A 21,859-nucleotide genomic window follows, 5' to 3' on the forward strand; every position below is an offset into this window, starting at 1 on the left:
CCCTTTTGAGTTCATCTTTGTTGTGGTTTCCTGGTAGCCCTTTGATGATAACTTTAATTGGTCTATTGGTGGGATCTTCGGAGATATTCTTTTTTCTTTTTATTGAGGATTTCTATGATGCTTAGTCTGTCCGACTCTGAAGTTGTAGTTATCTTGATGAATCCGTTATTGAGCTTATTGTCGGTACCTGGGTATTTTCTGCAGATCTCTTGCAGGATTAAATTGTAGTCTTCAGTTAGTTCACGACGACCCCGGCAGCTGCAGACTGCCTCCTTTTATAGGTCTCAGGAGGCGGGGCTAGAAGCCTCTCAACCAATCAGGAACGTTCGAGGCGTATCTCGGTTCCTAATGGACGGATCGGGAAAATTCTCGATGTTTCGGGTATAATCTATTTTGGCGCCAAATTCGTCGCCAAGCTCTGGGACCTCCTATGGAACTAACTATGCTGGGAAGCCGCATTACAGATTCGTAACAATATTGTTATATAAACATAAAAGAAAAAGAAGCTAATAGTTTTAATAATGTTGAACTAATTCTATAAGTCTGCTTACAGAAACAGAGAGAAAACTATGATTAAAATTATAAACGTTATGATATCTTATAAAATTTTACTTAAATACGAAAGCGTAAATAATATTTTATTCTTATAAAATTCAGCAAATAAAATACGCTATTTTAGTTTTAATTTTAAAAGCTTTTCAGAATATAGTAATGCAATATTTAAAATTATGCTCAACAGTCATCAGAGAAACAAATGCTGATTGGTATAAATCGTGATATGTTCTTACAGTTACCAAAATAATAAACAATTAACTAAGTTACATATCATTAAAACTTTCGTTTCAATGGCCAACATATTTTCGTTGAACAAATTTAATAATTGGGGAAGTATCATCATATACAAGTGAATTAATTTTCACTTTTTACAACGTTATGAAAATGTCAAAAAATAAACTGATTAACAGCATGCATAAATACCTATAAAGCATACATACAAATCTATTTAGTGAAAAAACGACAAATACATACACATTAATTGTTTTCTTCACATCAGAATTAATAAGGACGAAATTTCCCGACTTCAAACCAACTACAATTGTTTCAGTTGTCCCACTTGCATCAAGGCACAGCACTTCACTGTCAAAATAGTGTGAATTCTCAGCACTGCAAGGAAAATTGAATAATTTAGATTTCTTATGTTAAAACCTAAAGCCTTTGTTATACCTTATACTCTACAAATATGACAGAACATATCAGTGATCACATAAATATAAATTATGGTATTTATTTTCAAAATTAAAAGCAAAATGGCAACATTTTCACAGTAAAAAAAAAGAAAAAAGTAATAACATGTACATACTATGTCGCTTGAGTTCAAAACTTCAGTTAAAGAAAAGATGTAATGGAGAAAACAATTAAGTCAATTACCCTAAGTAAAAGTTTGTCGACCTGAACAAATCTGTTTTATTAAAATATTTTTATTAATCTCAGCGTTGTAGATATTAATACTTATAGAGATGTTCCATTTCATTGTAAACATTGTAAAAGGCTAGAACATTAAGAATTATAAATACTTGACATTGTCCGGGTATATTGTATATAGTTCACAAAAAGAATTCCATTTCTAAAAGAAAATAATCTTGCTTTACGAAATGGGGAAATAAATTCATAAATAATATATATATTACAAATTTTTAAAAGCGATAGTGAATTTTTTTTAAAAAAAACACAACAACCTTTATTGCCATTATTACTTACCTCATTATTATAATCTTTTAATAAAAATCTTCACATATTTAACACTTATTCTTAATTTTTTTAAATTTAAACTTTCAAATTAATGTAGTATAGAAATTAATGTGGATTTAGGTCTAAGAGTTCCACAGTTTGATATTTTTTTCTTTTCTTTTTCGTTTAGTGTGGATTTAAGTTTAAAAGTTCTAGAAATTTTTTTTTTCTTTTTTTTTTTAAATATTAGTTAGGCAGATTTTTAGGCAAGGTTAGGTTATCATGCAGATTTCGCAGGCAAGTAATTCAACCGCAAAGGGGAAAACAGAAATTTTAAGCTATAAATTATTTGGGATATTCTGATTGTGAATATTCGTGCAGTAAATATTGCGAAGTTCGCGCAGTAAATATTCTTAAAAATGACTCCCCCCCTCCCCCCGTTTTGAAAGAGAAAGCAGCAAAAATTGCTTCTCAATTGTGAAATCAAGGAGTCTCAGCTTCAAACTATTAGAGTAACAGTTGTTTGTGACGATTCTGCTTCAGTCGATTCTGAGACTGTTCAAGACTGTGGAAAAAAAACATTAACATCTTTGAAACAATATTCTAATAAAAATATTTCAATATTAACCACACAGGACTGCTTTAGAAATTTCTTCCTGATAAGACTTTTCCAGTGAAAAGTTACAGCTGTCATGAGGAGAAATTATCGAAACCGCGATTGATTGTTTTGCTGCGCACCGATTTAGACGTGAATAAATAGTTAACACCATTAGTTGCTGGAAAATTAAAAAAAAAAAAAAATGGGGGGGGGGCGTTTTAAGAATGCAAAAGGTTTTTATACTAAATATATCTCAAACAAAAAATCTTGAATGACAAGTACTATTTTTGAAAACTACTTTCGCAACTAGAACAAAGAAATGCAGTTTTTTTTTATGTGATTAATGCGAAGCCCATATTGTAGATTTAAAGTTACAAAATACACGAAAAAAAAATTTAGAAAACTGATATTCAAACCATGGCGAAGGAAGAAATAAATGGTATTGTAATCTAAACTAATTTTTTACTTATTGTAATTTAAACTAATTTTTAAGCATTTACTAAAGCAGGAAAGCTCTCTTAGGCGTGTTGATCGTAAAGCGAAATCTCTAGTTGCAATATGAACACTATTGCTGTGTTCTGCCTGCTTGCGTCGAGTTTTTTTCAAGTGTTGGTCTTCGTCTCTTTTTTACCCTGTGCTCCATGTTTTCAAGTGGAATAATGGGTTATTTTCCATTATCCGACTTGTTGGACTTCACCGCACACAAACCAAACGTTTTCCGTAATAACATAAATGTGAATAATTATACTAACATATTTACATGTAACAATTGTTGGTTTCTGTTGACTTAAATATACGTTCCAATTATTGCAATATAGCAAATTACTGAAAAGATTTTTTTTTTAATTTAACAAATAAATTTTTATTGATACTAAAAGCAATACACTGATTTTTTTCACTTAGTATGGAATCCGAAATCTTTTATGATTTTGTATAATCTTCAAAATAAGAGGGGAAACAAGTTTATGTTATACTTTTAACAAAACAACTTTAAATTTTCGAATTATGGAGCATGTGACTAATTTTTAAAAAATGGAAAAATGTACATACTGAAAACTGTAGATAGAATTGTTATCAGAAGTACTGCGTTCAAAATATAAAACATCGATAAAATATTTATCGCCATCATCTGCTGTCTGAGTGACTGCACAAACCAGTTTCTTGTCTTGAAGCAATGACAGTGATTTGACATATCCCCCAGCATACTAAAACATCGCAAAGAAAAATCACAAAATTATTAGGAATCAGAAAAAGAAAAAAAAAATGTAAACCTACCACACAAAAATTTGATACAACACTCAAAATCAAAACTAAAGTTGAAGATAGATAAATTACTATAAGAGGATTATACTGGTGGGAAAACCCCCATCAAATTCAATATTCGTAACCTACAAGAAGATATTTTAAGTATAAACACAAAAAAATAACTATAAAAATCATTATATATATATTTAAGACAAAAAAATTATTTCATATAAATTTCTATTTTAATAGAGCTACATATCTTCTATCTCAAATGTGTTTATTCGAAAATTAAAAATGATTATCAAGTACTATCACTAATAAATCATGAAATAAATTAATTGAACTCACTGTTTTCTTTCCAGCAAACAAAAATGGAGTATCTGTTGAGAAATCCAATTTCCAAATAATAACATTACCATATGCGTCTGAACTGATAATTTCTTCTCGTGAAACAGAAAAACAAAAATCAGTTATGCTAGCTAAATGCTCTGGATGAATATCTCCTGGTTCCTCAGGTATTTTCCACAAATTAACAGTACCATCTAAAGAGCAGGATAAAATTTCACCACTTTGGCTAGTACAGCAAGAAGTAATGCCTCTATTGTGACCTTCCAATGAATATGAAAATGCTCTCTAAAATAAAAATAAAAAAATTTAAAGATGCTATTTGTTAGACTATTTTTCAAAACCTGAACTAATCACATTTTTACTAGAGTATTTCAGACAAAGTTAAACGTCTTTATATCAATATAGTTAATTCATGGGTAAAACCATTTTTCTAAAATACAGAATGGAAAAATTAAGCAACAATTCATTAAATAGAAATATTTAGAGATATTCCAAATATTTATGCACAAAAAACTTGATAAGAACTGATAAGACAAGCTGATAAGAACCCCATTTATTGAAAATTAACAATTGATAAAGAAATCTCAAAGCTCTATTAAACACACAAATTTATAGAGATGCATAATCCACGATTTTTTGAATAACAAATAATATTGCTATTGTTATTTTTAAATATGCGTTCCAAATATCTGTTATTTCAATCATATTATTAATTAAAAATTATTACTTAATATTAAATATAAAATTTATTAATTGTAATTAATACTTAATTTACTAATTTAATTAACGTGTGATTGAATTAATTTATCTGTTTCAGCTTACTTCTTAAATTTTATTTTTTTTCTCAAAACTATTTATTTAATTTATTTATTAGAGTGAACCATTTTCTGGAAAAGATGAGTTAAAAATATATGTCATTTCTTTAAAATGTTTACTTTAGTTCTATATTCTACCAATAGATGGCGCCAGCAGTAAACAGAGTACATGTAATCAAAGTCGATCATGTCACGAGCAATAAAAAATGATCTGTATGGAATAGTGCATCATCAAATACGAATATCGGTCACTCCCGTAAAGTGGAGTGGTGACTTCGCACTTTCCAGTGAAGCCTCGCACTTTCCGGTGAAATCACCGCTGCGATAAATTTCAGTGATATGCAATTCAATGATACGATACGATACGATAATTCCAATAACCAGTCTGTTCACTTTTCAATCCAATCACAGATTTCTTTCGAGAGCTTCCATTGGACAGATCGTATCGTCACCGCTCCGGCAAATTTCAGTGATATCGTATCGATTGTTAGTTTCTATCGTGATCCAAAACTTGTAATCGAAATATCATCAGTAAGATCGTATGAAGGATTTGAATCACACCCCTCTTTGAAAAGTATTGATCACTTGTATTTGTGACTTTTTGATATTGGTTACGTAATAACCGCTCTGAAAATATTCGTCATCCCTACAAATTTATAATAAAGTGAGCCGCAGTAGTATGAAAAAAAAAAAAAAAAAAAAAAAAAAGTTTCAAAAGTTGTTATAAATTCAAATCTTACTTTCTTGAAACGTAACGAAATAAATAAGAAACTCGTTTCTTATAATAAGAAGATTCAAAGTCTATAAAAACATTGTGACATCGCACTAGCAAGACCCGGCTTTCGCAGATAGCTCCCAAATGTGATGCACGCCAGAATGCTATATACACTCGGTTTATTTTATTGACATGATTAGGATGGACCATGTAGCTAATGTTTGGTAGACGCATTTACTTGAAGATACAAAACTGAATTTACGTATTTAAGAATATTACTTCTCTTTTTAACCTTGATGTATAAAATGTACAGGAAGATAAAGTATTGTAACAATAAAATATTTTAATTCGAGAATTTTATGAATCCTCTCGTCTAAGATCTATATAAGTAGGAAAAACACATTTTAGAAATTTTTCTTTGTCTGTGAAAGCGATAATTTAAAAACTCAATGAGTTAGCCGAATATAATATTGTATGATTTCATAACACCGAAATTGTACATTTCTATCTAAATTTGAATTGCGTCTCATATTCAGGAAGTATGTACGTGTATACGTAAACATGATAATTAAAAAAAAATGTAAAGAGAAGTACTGAATTCATAAGCAACAGGTTAGATTAAGGAAATTTGAAATGTGGTATTGGCAGGAAAATTGTAGAATAGATCAAATTTGATTTCTAAGCGGATAAAGGAGGTCTACAAAATCTATTTCTCTAATCTATTTCTACACATAAAACGAAATAAAGCATGATATATTGTGTTAGTGTATGAGAAAATCCAGGGAAGAACACTTCACCCCCTCATCTTTTTTTTTACTTCATTCGAAACCCTTCGATCCTTAAAAAAGCTTGAATGTTAACCAAAACTGTCTCCAATGGAGTCAATTCATGTGACGTAAAAGTCACATGTCATGTACTTCTTGCGCATGGCATTTAAGTTTCATCCGCACTGCTTTCGTAGATCAGTCTGCCATTAACGTTCTCCGCCAAGTATGAAGCGGATTTTTTGTTTACATTTGAAGTTATAATTTTTGAGTCATTTTCTTTCCTCTTATTATGTGTTAAAAGAGGAAATACTGGTGTGCTGATGGATGCATGCTTTAATGCGAAACACAAGAGTGACTGTCATGATAAAATGTTTACTTATTTTCCTTTCAACAACCCTGACTTGGGTTGACAGCTTTGATATAGATTTTTTCCAGCCTTCGAAGTCGGTGATATGCTCCAATCATTTTGAAGAATTCATTCAGTGTGTGTCCATTTATTAAATATAGCTGTTCCAGTAATTTGTTAGAAAAACTCTTCGAAGAAAAAGAAATCGGTAAGCGATTTGCCACCAAAAACAATCAAACAAAATCGTGAGTGCATTTCTATTCACATTTGATGAAATTTCTGATAATTTTGAATATGCTTAGAAGGTTTTAAAATGTTTACATGAATATTACATTGCATTTATCTACAAAATCTTATACGAATTTAATTAATGTAAGTAAATAAACCCCTGTTGCAAAAATAACAACTGCTGCAATTCTAAACTTAGGTGGAAGTGAATATTACTAGTTTTCTAATTACATCTGCAGATTTGTGATGGATTCAAAGTGAATTTATATCAAACAACTTTTCTATTGTTAAAAATGAAATGTTAATAGTTTATTGTATTTAAACTGAAATTGACTGTTATCATAATATCCTGTTATAACTTTGTGCACCTCAGTGATTTCTGTTTTAATAAATAAAGGTCTTTTCATTGAAAATCAATTTCCATATCAGCATTTATTATATAATTTTTATTCCCAACTCCATTGCTACATGCATGTTTCATTTTTTTTTTTCTATTTCTTTAACATATCAATTTTGATTATAAAATTCTGTGAAAGCATAAAAGTGTTTCTTTCAACTCCTCTTTATATCCTATTTAACTTCTCTCTCAGTATCTATATCATGATCTTATTCTTGTTTATTAAATTTACTGTATTGTGTTTGTTTTATTTTATAATATTCATTCAATGTAATTTTTATTAATGTAACTTTAGCATTTAAAAAAAATTCATAAATGTTTTGCTTTAAAAGTATATTGTTCAACAATATGTTTTTATTGGTGATAATAAAAAACTGTTGTTTAGTATTTAGGATGTTTCTGTTGAATAAAATTGATTTCATCATTGACATTGACATTCTTGTCATACTGTGTTTATGTTATTTCTAAATGTCTAGAAAAATAAATGTTGATAAATAGTAAATAGTTTTTTTAATTAGTGAGTACATTGAAACATCCATTTGATCATATTTTTTCAAATAATTATCATATATATATGTAACATTATTGTATTTTAAGCCGAATGCAGGTGAGACCAGCAGTGAAGAGACTAAGTAATTTTTAAAGTTCGATTTATTCTCTCCAGGAGGCAAGCATGATTATTTACAAGAAGGCGCGGACATCGCACGACCGCCACAAAGCGTTGCAAAAGCAGAAGTAGGGAAGAAGGCCTAAATTAATTATCCCTCGCCTTATATAACCTTAGATTTTGATAGGGAAAATATTTCTTCATTGTGCTATTATATTATTAAGATTCTGATAGGGATTTCTGACGCATGCCAATCACATGTAAGGGAAACACAGGGATCTTTTAAGAAAGAATGTGCTTACTGGACATTTTTTACCCCTTCAAGCCGAGCGTGTGAAAGTAACGGCGTTTTGTCGAGTCAGCAATTTTATAAAGCTTCTCTTGAATTAATTCAGTAGAGAAAGTGGAATTGGGTCACGAAATAAGAGAATGAACTTACTGTGGGCTAAATTAAGATAAAAGCTTGGAAATTAATTAAATTTAAATTAAGAGTTTAAAATATCATTACATATATATTGTAATGTGTAAATAAAAATTATGAAAGCATGATTTTGCTTGTTTTCTTTTAGTAATTTCTAAAAATTAAAATGAAATAACTGATTCATAATTTGCATAGATTTAAAAAAAAGTATCCATGCCTTTTATATTTCATAATTTGAAATTGTAAACATAATTTATTCAATATATACTAATTTGAGTTTCATGTTCTTTCCTCTGAGCAAACTGAAAACATCAGTCTCAATATTTATAAAAGTAATTACATAAGAAAAAAAATATAATAATTTTATTAGTAAGCTTTAAAATATTAACTTATCTAAGAGTAATAATTATTTTTAAAAAGAACTAACTGGGGGAACTATATTTATAAGATTCAACATTCAATACTATTTAAATAATATGTAAAAAAGAACATATGTAATTTTTTAAAAACACTGCCATAGTCGGATGTCAAAATCTATCCTTCGGATAGAAAAAAGGTGGGTGGGGGAAGGATATGGGAAAGGAAAGAATAAAGCGGCACCAAACGAATTAAAAAGCGATGTTAATTAATTATGCAAAAACAATAATTCCATTGAAAATACTAATTAAAATTTTAATATAAGAAATAAAATTATATAACTAAGAAAATTTAGAGAAAATAATTCAAAATAATATCGTTAAAAAAAATCAGAAGTTTTTAATAATTGATCGGCTAGCGTAATATTTACTAAACAATGGTTTCGTCAATGTTATCGGCAGACATCACGACATGCGCAGAACGGTTGAAAATTGAACAGAAGCGGTTTGTTTGGTACCTGACACGTGACCGTGAATTGACCCCATTGCAGCTTGCACCTCCAAAAGCTGGCCCTGTTGCAAATTTAAGCTATTTTTCATAATTAACTTGTTCGTTTATTTCAATCTACATTTCATGGTAATTGTTTGAAATTAGAATCAAAACAATCAAATAAAAATTAATATATTTGCAAATAATATTCTGCAAGAAAATATATTTTCCATTATTGAATAGATTTCATCAAAAATTCATGTTAAAAGTGTGAAGAAAATTTTTAAATACATCTTAACTTACTAGTAAAGTTAATCATAGCCTTATAAGGTATGTAATTAAGGGAACTAAGAAAATTTGTACCTTCAAAAAATTCATTTTTCAATTTCAGTCTAATAAAATAGGGGGCATTTCACTGATCACAGAAATGTATAATTCATGCAGATTTCAAAAGTCGAAAGCTTATAAATTAACCTTTAATAATCAATCTAACAGAAGCTCTTACAATAGAAAGACAGAGTTTTTTTTTTTTTTTTTTTTTTTTTTTGTCTTTTTCTCGAAACGCATTTAATTCAAACTCCGGTAAACATAGATTATAAACATGCATTATAATCGTACGAAATGTTACATAATGTTTACAAACATTACGAATTTGTTAAAGATAATTTTAGTTCTCTGCGCAATATTATTAATTTTTAGAGACTATTTATAATGTAAAAAATATCAGATATTTTTTAGATTTCCAAGTTACACGGACTTCATTATTTTTGGAAATTTTTATTTTTACCATATTTAAATGAGAATAAGTTCATTGTAATTATTAAACTTATGTTCATATATTATGTTAATTTTGGAGTGATTTTACTCAAAATTATTTTTTCTGAGCGTACCGTTTGGTCGATGAACTTGAAAACTATCGCATCATAACAATTTGATTTGCCATTAAAAGACAGATTCTCTACGAAACAAATATTTTTCATTTTTTTTTATAATTAAAGTAAATCCTTTGTTCTATATGTCCCAAATCTTCTATCAGATATTAAATTTTAGAAACGAAAAAATTCTCTATATTCACAATCGAAATTCTAGCAATTTCCGCTGTCCAGAACGTCCAGTTCCTTTAAATTAGATTGATATTTTTAACTGCACACCGCTGGACACGAATCACAAATGTGGTTGCGCAATACATTCTTAATTAATTAAACGACGCAAAATCATTTCATAACTTTAAGACTGAATATGTAAGATTGTATTAATGTAATAGTTGTACAAACCGTTTTATTTAAAAGCAATAACCAAATGCTATATATAAAGTTGTCAGTGAATTTTTTTCTGAAAAGAACTTCAATCATTCAAGGAAGCATTCAAAGTCCTGTATGGCAAAGTTCACATGATTTTTAAATGATCAGAGATAATGAAGCAGATAAATGATAATCGGATTAATATTTTTAGATTCAATTTCAGTCCATGACCACTTTCGATCGTACACAACAAAATTGTACATACACCAATGGACGTGAACACATAGGGAAAAAAATGTTTAATTAACAGCTGGGCTTTTTATAACTTAGAAAGGGGGAACACTTTTAAATGTGGAAGCAATAGATAAAAATTCGATTATTTGGTATTCTGAATATACCCAAGAAATTCATCGAGAACAAAGTAGGTTGAAATAGTGAAAGTAATAACAATTATAATTTGAAAGGCGTATAAAAAGTATTTATTACAAGCAGATACAAGAATAAGGATAACAAATTAATGCAAAAAATATAGAATTTTCATATCTCAAATAAAAATAGAAAGCCTTTCAAAGTAATCATAAAGCGAAAACAATTTACCTGATTTGGTTTTCTTATTTTCACACTTCCATCTCTGTCGACAAATGCGAGTGTTATATCAAATTCACCGGAAATATCTGTTATGAAAAATATTTATTTAAAATGTTTGACATAACTATAAGATTAACGAAAAGAGAATCATAATAATAAAATAGTTGTACAAGAGTATATTCATTAAAATGCATCATTGTTTAATTTAATTGATTTTCCCCTCTTAAAAAATAGAGATATACTAAAAATAACGAAATACTAACTAACAGTACATTTTTTCGTTTCATTCTCGATCTAACTTCTTTTAAAGGATAAATTTGTACAGAGAAACTGGAATGTTCATCTCTGGAGCTCGAAATGCTGAGTAAATTTGTTCAGAAAGAAAATCTCTCTTGCCCACAGATTTAAATTCTTGACTTTCCTATATTCCTTGCGAGTGAAATGGAAATGCTATATATTTTCCATTTAACATACTTTATACTTTTCAATACTAAAAAAATTATAAACATTTATGAAGAAAATTTCTTTAAGGAATGAATCCAGTGAGCATTTAATTTATTTCACTAAGCAGTTCAAATTTTATTTTAGTATAAAGTAAAAGATACTTTTATAATATTAAATTTATAATATTTATAATATTCTGCAAAGAAAATTTTATAATATTAAATTCATTAATTTATAACATTCAAATTCAAGGAAAACATTTATTCAAAAAACAACAAAGCAATTAAATCCTTAGTACATATTTTTTAAATACAGACACATTTAAAGTAAATAAAAATAAATAAATAAAATTTTAAAATAATCAAATTAGTGAAATACTGATATAAGAATCGATGACTTCACTATTAGATTTATTCTGTATTTAAGTATTATATTTAAATTTCTAGAATTTTCAAAGAAATTACAAATTATCGGGATGTATAATTCCAAACACACGATTTAAATTTGATAATAAAAAAGCATCTTGTTTCTTAATTTAGTTATAGTAACATCTCGCTTTAAAGCAAGGAGTGAACTAATTTTGGATAAACTTCGTAATGATGCATCAGATGACGACTTACGACCCCTTATCAAACTTTTAGTGCTAGACAAGCGACAAAAACTTTGATCGTCGAGGTTGGATTTAATGCTCCACATGTACGATGGATCTTTGGTGGAATCAAGTTTCAAATTAACTAATTAAAGTAATGTAAGAAACGTGCTAAGTAAACAAGTATGTAATACTGCTCAGCAACTTTGCTTATGTCAGAAACTGCAATATATATTTGAAAATAACATGCCTAACGTATACAAGCAAAGATATATAGAACGAATATCAATGTCAGGAAAATTTTCACAATAAAATTAAAAAAGAATTTATTAAACAGATTTTAATTATTTAATTATTTTTATTAACACAATTTTCATTTTAATAATCAAAGCAGGATAAATAAACATGTATAAATATGTAAAATATTATCGGTTAAAAATATAATAAATGCTGCTATGAGCAAAAAGAATTTCAAATAGTTCACATACAAATTTCATCAAATACTTATTAAGTTTAAAATAACATTATACGCGAACTGAACATCAAATTATATTAACTTCAATAATGCTTTAACCCTTTCTAAGGCCGTGGGAAGTATACTTCCCACCAAATTTATCAATCTTTGTATGAAATTTATGTAGGTTGGCACAAGTTCTGACAAATTTTTTTTAGAAACACAGAAACTTAGATGCTTCAGTTCTTTATCTCACACAAAATGATGCGTCTTGGTTTGTCACTTAATTATTAATTAACCAAATTAATTAATTAATCAAATTAAATTTATCTAATAAGTTAAATGAATCCCTGTTCTTATTCTAATTTCAAGCCTAAAAATATTTTAACATAATATGACTAGAAAAAAAATGGCCCTTTAAAGGGTTAAAATGCAGGAATACTGAGTAATTATGGTACCTTTGTCAACTCTGTAAGACAAAACAACAGATGACTGTTCAACACCAGGTATATAGCTTAGTAATTTTCCTTCTTCTGTCCACATTGCGACACTACCATCACTACCACAGCCAAGAATATATTTATCCTACGTAGTAAAAAAAAACAAAAAAAAAAAAAACATAAGTTATTAATTCCTATACAATTTATTAAGTTAATAGACTTCCAATTTTACATTATTTCGTATAGCATGAATAAATCTAATTCAGAGTTTTAGGGAATACTTTTATACTAAGAAATAATTACTTTCAACCTTAAATATGACACTTTAATTTACCTTTTAATAATACTAGATATTAGAAAGAAAGAAATACGCCTATATTAAAATTCCGATTTTCATCAACAATAAAAACTTTGCACAGCACTAGAGGGTTCAATTCTTAAGTGGTTAACATTTAATAAACCCATTTATTTGTTACCTTAATGCTGTAGCAATACCAGACATGACAATGATTCTGAATAAATGAGATGTGAAACCAAGCGAAAGCAAGATCTGGAGCCAATAAAATCTAATAAGTCAGGTTCAAAATTCTTAGAGCTCTATAAAATGATTTTGAAGGTAAAATATATAATTATTACAGAAGTTTTGTTCTAAACGTTAACAATTAAACTGCGTTTTATGTTAGATTAGCAAAACAGGTTTTAATAGCTGACTGCGGATTTTATGGAAAGAATGAAGCTTTTGAACCCTATTTGTAGGATTCGGCAACATAAAATTTATACCACAGAATCAACATGCAGAGTACAATTATTTTACAACAGAAAAAAAAGCATATCTTATGCTAGTTAAAGCTAATCAAACATTTATTTTTCCCATTGATGAGATATAGTTCAATTTTACACAAAGACGATTGTTATATTGAATTCTAAAACTGTAATGAAAACATGATATTAAGGTCCATAACTACATAACGTTAATCATAATAATATGATACAGAATCATTTAACATAAAAATTCCTCATAGATATCATTCTTATTATAAGCGATAAATTTGAAATCTTGAAATTGTGAAGTTTTGAGGCGCAGATTTCAAATTAGAACTCATGTTTATGCAGGATCATATTTAGATTGACTTATTTTGAAAATTAATTTAAATTCTTGAAACAGCTAAAGAGTTTAACAATCTGCGTCTACTTGAACATTTCCGAAATTTTCTGTCAAGGCAAGGCACTGCTCAGATTTTCTATTAATAAGATACAGAAGATTTTGTATATATTTTTTAAACGTATAAAAACTTTCTTTTTCCACTGATTAATTCTTTCAGTGTTAAGTATCTCATGACACAACCAAATTTTCACTATTAAACGTAAAAAGCAAATTCCATTTTGAATACAGGCAACATTTACGTATACTTTTCCATTGATCACTTTTATCTGAATATTTACTTGTTTATTGATGTTCCTTTAATAAAAATGCTACCAAAGTGTTTATATTTTATCAAGTATTAACTGTTATATAATATTACATGCTAAAAGTTATAAAACGACATTATTTAAGTTGAGATTGGAAATCTATACTTATTTAGAGATATTTTAGGTATGGTTTTTTTTTTCCCTCTATAACTTATAATTTGCCCTGATATTCAATTTTATCATAACACAGAACTTTCTCGTTTGATGTATACAAAGCTATTAATAATTATATAATTCAAAATACAAAAGACATTACAGACCTAGAAGTTAATCAGGAAAGAATGGAGAAAAGACGACCTATTTCTATAATAAATATTTGAAATAAAACTAATGCTAAATATAGATTACAACACTTGGTCAAAATAACAAATGACCCAAAGTAAGAGCAATACATTAAAAGGTCAAAATCATGTAGACTTAACTTTTATAAACACTTGTTCATCTGAACACTACATATAAGCTATAGTCTAGCAAAAATATTATTCTTCAAAGAAATTAACATACATATCTTCCTAATTTTTACACAAAGATACATATCTACACATTCTTTAAATGATGATACATATGTTAAAAGAAATGAGAGTTTAATATAGAAAACATTATGCTATCATCACTTAGAAATAACAAAAAAAAAAAAAAAAGAGAAAGAATATTTTATAATTAAAAAATTGAGAACAAATGAAATATATGTGATAAACTTACTGACCGAGTGAACAAAATATTTTATATACCGAATTATTTATATAACAAAAAATATTTCAGAAAAATATATGCTTTAAAATAATTAAGAGACTTACTGTGAATGCCATATTTACTACGCTTGTCTTAAGACCTTCATACAAAGTTTTATCATTGCATTCATTTTGTAAGATGATGTTGTTATCATGAGATCCGGTAAGGAAAGCTTGCTCGTAAAGCTTAAAATATAAAACACATAATTACTATGAAACAGTAAAATAATAATTAATACTTTTTTAGAACTATTGATTATAAAAGGAAATCTCACAGAATTTGGATAAAAAGAACAGCAAGTGACATAATCATAGTGCTTTGAGAAGAATTCTCCTCTCATAACCAGTTCTTCATAATCAATCTCCCAAAACTTGATTACCTGGAAAGCATATCAAATATGCATTAATGCACGTCGAATATGTAATGTGAAACAAAACAAGGCTAAATAATATTCAAATAAAAAAAGTCATACTTTGTCACTACCGGCTGTTATAACCCATACATTTTCATCTTTAGTAAATAAATTCAGAGCTGTAACTGATCCTCCATGTGCTCCAGTAACAATTTTAGAATTCCTTAAGAAAAAGAAATTAAAAGGATAAAAAATTATAGAAAACTCAAATAAAAATTATATAATAATATATGTCTCTAGTTCAAAACAAAAACTTTAAAAGTTTTTAAAAAACTAATAAAAAAGATTGGTGCAATATTCCTTGAATACAGACATGCATAATTTGGCATTTGGAAATTAAAAAGGTAACCAGCAGTGGATAAATTTTAAAGATCAGCTGTATTTTATTTTATACTATATATAGATTAAATACTATATATAGATTAATTTAACATTATTACAAATAAGTTTTTAAGCCATTATATTCAACAGTCTCGATAACATTCACTTTATGAAATCGATTGAATTATTACACAGTGAATTATACACATTTTTTATTTATTGCCCAGAAATCCACAGAGAAAATTGGGTTCTCTTGAGAATTTGATATCAAAAGAAGTCCTTAAAACATTCAGTAAATGGGCTTGCATTTTGTTACTTACGGATCTTTTTTTATAATTATTGTTATTCTGTATATAAGTAATTATTCGTTTGCATGATATATTTTAATTCAATCATACTATTTTCGTACTTTACATTTTTTTAAACATACTTGCACATATCTCATAAAACAACTTCAGCTCTATTGTAAAAAACAAATAGAACATACAATTTTTGAAATATATTATAAATAAATAAGATTTATTTATAACTTTTCATCTAACTTTCTGTTAAAAATTTCCTTCGGCTTTTTATTTGTAAAGTCTGTTGTAAAAGAAAGAAAAATCGATTTTTCCTAATCACATGAGATGTTTGAGATCAAAGGAAGAAACGTTGACAATTACTGAATTCTTTTCACATAACATCAGTTTAAAAATTTATACTGGTAACAAAAACTTACAAGTTCTATAGTTTACAATGCAAAACGAAGAATTTGTGTTTTTTAATAGCAAGATATTCATTTAATATCATTGTAAAAGATTCGAATTAAAAAAAACAATAGATTTTGTTCATAAATAAAACTTTTAACTTTTCGCACGATGATGCATCATTATAATTAAAAGTCTACGCTTGCATTGACATATATGAATCTGTTCTTTTAACTGCACTGAAAGACTATCAGTATATCTGTAAGATAAGACACTATAATCACCGATGAATAGAAAATTTTTTTATTACATCACACATCAAAGAAAACAGTTATTGCATTTTCAATTCGAATTTTTTACACCTATTGAACACATTTCACCGCTGAAACTGATAAATTGATTGAAATTCGTTAATTATTAAGAATATCTTACTAATCAAAAAATACTTTTAATTTTATAGTAACAAACGACATTTTCTTTCTTTATTAAATGAAATATTTGTAGAACATGCTGCACTATTCAACAGAAACAAAATCTTAATATTCTTTTAAGATATTTTAGGTGTTGATGTCCTTCATTTCATTCCGATATCACAACAACTTTCTTTTAGGATTCTGACCATGTTCCAACTATACCAAACGAATATTCTAAAATTCTTCAGCTTATCGAACTTTTTAACAAGATTAGAATAAATGACTTCATTACTCCCAACTAGTACCGACCTCAGTAAAAAAAAAAAAAAAAAAAAAAAAAAAAAAAAAAAAAAAATTATTTTGTATTTTTGAGTTTACACTTGCATTATAAAGAGTGATTACAATAAAATCTCCTAATTTTGAAAATTTAGAGAAACTATAGTGAGAAGAAAATTTTGAAATTGCATTTACTTAGCGAAATATTTCAAGTGAGAACCGGGAAGAGTCCTCCATCTTTTTTTATAGTGTATGTAGGTAGTTCACTCTGGGATTGTAACCATGCAATGGAATCTCATTTAGTATAACTGGATTAACAAACATTAATTCGGTAAAAATTTGAAAGAATGCATTTCGTAACAAATAGGTAATTCATTGTTATAAAGTCAAAATTTTGATGGGCGGCGACTGTCTTTAGAATGTTTGTTTGAAATCATAGATAATTATTTTGAAGAAAATGCCAGAAATAAGAAATTTCTCAGCTGACTATATAGAAAGTTTTGTATAAGGATTACTTTTCATTTTTATAGGTTACAATTGGCATAAGTTCTATGTCAATAGATATGGTGCAAAGACTGCGAGTAAATCAGAACACCAAATAGATATTTCTTGAATACTTTGTAGTAATCATATTAAAAATACATCAATCAATGTTGTTTATAAAATTGCATTGCTATTTTTAAAATGACTATAACACTGTGTTGGAAAATTTTGTTGCTTTGCAAATAAGCCTTTCATAGCTTGCCACCTCTCTTTTTTTTAATAATCATTATGTATAATGATTTTTTTAAATTGTTGAAGCATTATGGTGGTGTTGTTTCAAGGAAAGAAGAAAGTAAATTAACCATGAAACCTGTTGACACCAACTCCTATTTGATTTGAAATAGAAAAACATCAAATCTTTCCTTTAAAACTATTGGGGAATACAACATTCAAAGCTTATTGAAAAGTAAGCCTTGGAAGTGAAATAATTTTAATATAGTTAAAACTCTATCTTCATCCTCTCTGCATCAATTCCTAATCGAACAAAGGAGGCTCGAGTGTAAGGATGCAGAGCTGCAACACCTTTTCGCCTTTCTTCCGTGTTTAAATTCATTCACACAAAGAAAAGGTGAAGATCCACAGTACTATTTTCCTTTGCAAGTGATATCTAAATCCTTTAACGGTTTAATGGAATTTTCTTCCAATGCTTCAGACGAAACGCAAGGAAAAAAATCCAAAGTTACTTTAATGTAGAATTATAGCAGAAAAGTTGGATTAATTAGAAATTTCCCCTATTTGAGAACAAAGGGTTCCTTTGTATCAATTTTCTTCTGCTGGCACTCGCGAATTCAGAACGTGAATTTTTCTAAATAGGATTTTAACAACACACAAAAAGAAACTAAGAGCGCTGTCACTGCCAACAGTATTAGAAAATATTTTTAAAACATTTTTTCTGTGAAGAACATTTTTTCGAGAGATGAAATTTGAAGATAAATAATGAAGAAAAAAAATTAATGATCATAATTAGACTTTTAAAAAAATTAAACAAATTTGAATAATTTTTTTATTTAAACTAATTTTTTTGGAGTTTTAACTAACACATGCTTAAAACTCTCAAAGGATGATGCATTCAAAATTTCTGCAAACCTGTAATTATTTTGCATGACCCTATTTAATGTCATGATGAAAATATTATGGCTTAGAATAAAATGTGGGCAATTCCAAGAAATAAGATTTCATTAAAAATATCAAATAAGATGGTCCTTCTTCCATATATTGTGCTATTTACTCAGAATAAAACGTAGAAGAAAGAAAACAGAGTTTCAAAAAATGCATTCACCCTGAAAAGCACCAAAACATACCTGTTACTGAATTTTTCACTCGAAAAAAACTAGAATAAATTGCATTGCTGAGTAGTTTTTAAAACTACTTATAAATAATATTACCTTATTCCATACATGTATTTTTATTTTATTTTTATACTTCATGAATACTTTGAATGTTCAGCCACTCAGCTCAGAAAAGAATATATGAAAAATAATAAGAAAATTATTTCAAAGATAAGTTTTTAATTAAAAATTAATAAATAAGTAATATCCTAAATTAAAACTTTAGTACTTAAAATAACTTCCATCAACTTAAAAATATAAAAAATTTTAATAAGTAATAGTTAAATTAATGAGAATCAATTAAAAAGAAATAATTTAAGTTATGAAGATACCACTATTACTCATTAAGGACTCAAACCCCTCCCTTCGGCGATAATGCTTAAACCTCCAATGTATGTAAAATATTTAGAAGTACTTTAAAAGTATCACCCATGAATAAATCAAATGTCAATTTGTATTGCACGCATGTCACCTATCATTTTACAACTACACGACGGCTGTCCAGTAATTTTGAATCTCTGTGAAATGAAGAGGAGGTTTCTAATGCTGCCATTGAAATGAACATGAGAATATTTGGCATATGATGGTTTGAAAGCATCGTAGGAAGAAAAGTTAATGTGTAAAGCGAATCATTGGCGGAGCCAGATTTCGAACCCACGGCCTTCTGACTAAAGCCGAAACAATGCAATTACAAATTATATATTTATCATATATAGCTCATAATCAATTATCTAAAAAACAAAATCTTTGAGAAAACACAATTCAATTGCTACAAATAAATATTATGAAATATATACTTATTTCGATAATTTATTTGAAAAGGGTAATTCAATGAAAATTGAAAATATATATACATATCAGGATATGAAAAGAGTCCTATATCGCCTTCGGAACTACCGCAAACAATAATTCGTACATTATGGATAACAGTTGTTACTCTAGCATTGAGGGTTCCGACTGTCGTAATTTCCGAAGTCTGTAAGTTTCCAATCTGAAAATAAAGTGAAATCAATTTAACAAAAAAAGTATGCACTGAAATAATATTTATAATATACAGCAACATACTGAATATATCAGTAATTAAAGAAATAAACGAAATTCTGCTACAAGATGCTGTACAAAATCCTAATTTAAGTAGCTATCATATGATTAATCAAAACGTTAAAGAAAATGACATAAGGGTGAAATATAATACAAATTCTCATAAAGTCATAAAAGAAACTTTGAAACAAAATACAAAAACTGTTGTACTTTAAAATTGGATGAAAGGAAAATGCGCTTTTGTATTATATGATTAAACTTAGATTTGTTTTTATCAATAGCTTTAAAAAATTATATTTGGTGAATCAGGAAAAATCTCACCATTATTTTACCAAACTTGGTTCCAAATATCACAGATAAATCAGTCCACTTTTCTCCAGTGTTTCCGGATGCATACGTAAGCGAATCAAACTTACTGAAACATGAAACTAAATCAGCTTCTAGTGACATTTTCGTCGTCACATAACCTGCAATAAAGCAATTAGCAGCAATGAAAGATAATCATAATGAAACGAGATAAATAAACCGAATGAACCCTTAACATAATTTATGTTGAACATATGACAAGATTCAGAGGATTAAATTTATCGTGAAATGCGCAAACACTTACCAGTACTCATATCCATCACCCACATGTCAGAATTTTGAAATCCAACAGCCAGATGATTGGGAGATAAAATTTCCAAAACACTGATAGGGTAACATTTACATTCAGAAAAAGTGCGAACAGACAATCCTGATTCAGCAGGCCAAACCTTTGAGAAAAAATTATTTTCTAAAGTCAGTTATTCAAACAGAGAACAAACGAACTATAGTATTCAAAAATTAAAATTTTGGTACACAATATGGTAACGTAAAACTTACCTTGAGAGTGCAATCATCACTTCCGCTAATAATTTTATCACCTTCAGGTGAATAGCTTATTGATTTAACAGGCAAAACATGTCCTTTAAGGCAAGAGATCTAAGAAAATATTACAGATATTTTTAAAAAAGCCAAACCATTACTTGGAAATGAGAGAAATGAAAATTAGACGATAAATTGTTAAAAATTTAAAACATTCTCTTACATCACCATTTCTTAATTTATAACTTACAATATAATTTTGGCTGAATGCATGAAGAAATGTTAACAGATGTAAATATAAAAATAATAATAACGAAAATAAACAAGAAAGCCAAATACAGAAATATGTAAAACAGTTTATAGAATAAATATACACGCCTCTATATAATTACGCAAAATATACTTTACTTATATTTTACAAATTGATATATTCATTACATAATTGCTATTCAGAGCTATGCCCACCTTAAGATTCATAGGAAAAAAACATACCTTTTAAAAATTAGTTTTCAAATTTTAGCACTTTAAAAAAAATGAACAGAATGAATTATATCAGCTCAGTTTATTTTGGGTTTTAACAATCAAGTAACAAAATAATAATATATATTCTATCAAATGTTTTTTCCTTTTTTTTTTTTTTTTTTGCATATATTTTAAACAACTAATGTTATATGATAAAGAGAAATGCAAGTAAATCTTTTGGAATTGCTATTTAAAAAGAAGCATCCAATTACCTTTATTATTACTAATAATATAAACGGTGCATCTAGTAACAATAAATTTTACATGAAATCCTAAATGTAGAAACATTGCAACAAGATATACGAAAAATTAAAAACGATTTTCTTAAAATGTTTTTAAACTTAAAGATAATGCACTCTTATGAGTGTTACTACAAGGATAAGGGACACCAAATGTATATTAATTTTTGCCTCGTCGTTATATTTAACTTAAAATACATTATCACATTAATG

General features: G+C 27.7%; 1 protein-coding gene across 1 annotated transcript in view; it reads right to left on the reverse strand.

The window, feature by feature from the left end:
* The window catches only part of LOC129961002 (telomerase protein component 1-like), a 148,024-nt gene that overhangs the window by 12,895 nt on the left and 113,270 nt on the right, over positions 1-21,859 (reverse strand). Inside the window, exons 43-54 of the mRNA XM_056074793.1 lie at positions 20,904-21,002; positions 20,650-20,794; positions 20,361-20,506; positions 19,853-19,989; positions 15,492-15,594; positions 15,294-15,398; positions 15,085-15,204; positions 12,836-12,962; positions 10,900-10,976; positions 3,920-4,204; positions 3,377-3,531; positions 1,030-1,164 (exon numbers count right to left, since the gene is read on the reverse strand). Of these exons, the coding sequence (XP_055930768.1) occupies positions 1,030-1,164; positions 3,377-3,531; positions 3,920-4,204; positions 10,900-10,976; positions 12,836-12,962; positions 15,085-15,204; positions 15,294-15,398; positions 15,492-15,594; positions 19,853-19,989; positions 20,361-20,506; positions 20,650-20,794; positions 20,904-21,002 (1,634 nt within the window). The remainder of the gene's footprint in view (positions 1-1,029; positions 1,165-3,376; positions 3,532-3,919; positions 4,205-10,899; positions 10,977-12,835; positions 12,963-15,084; positions 15,205-15,293; positions 15,399-15,491; positions 15,595-19,852; positions 19,990-20,360; positions 20,507-20,649; positions 20,795-20,903; positions 21,003-21,859) is intronic.

This window comes from Argiope bruennichi, chromosome X2 (assembly GCF_947563725.1).
Source record: "Argiope bruennichi chromosome X2, qqArgBrue1.1, whole genome shotgun sequence".
NCBI lineage: Eukaryota > Metazoa > Arthropoda > Arachnida > Araneae > Araneidae > Argiope > Argiope bruennichi.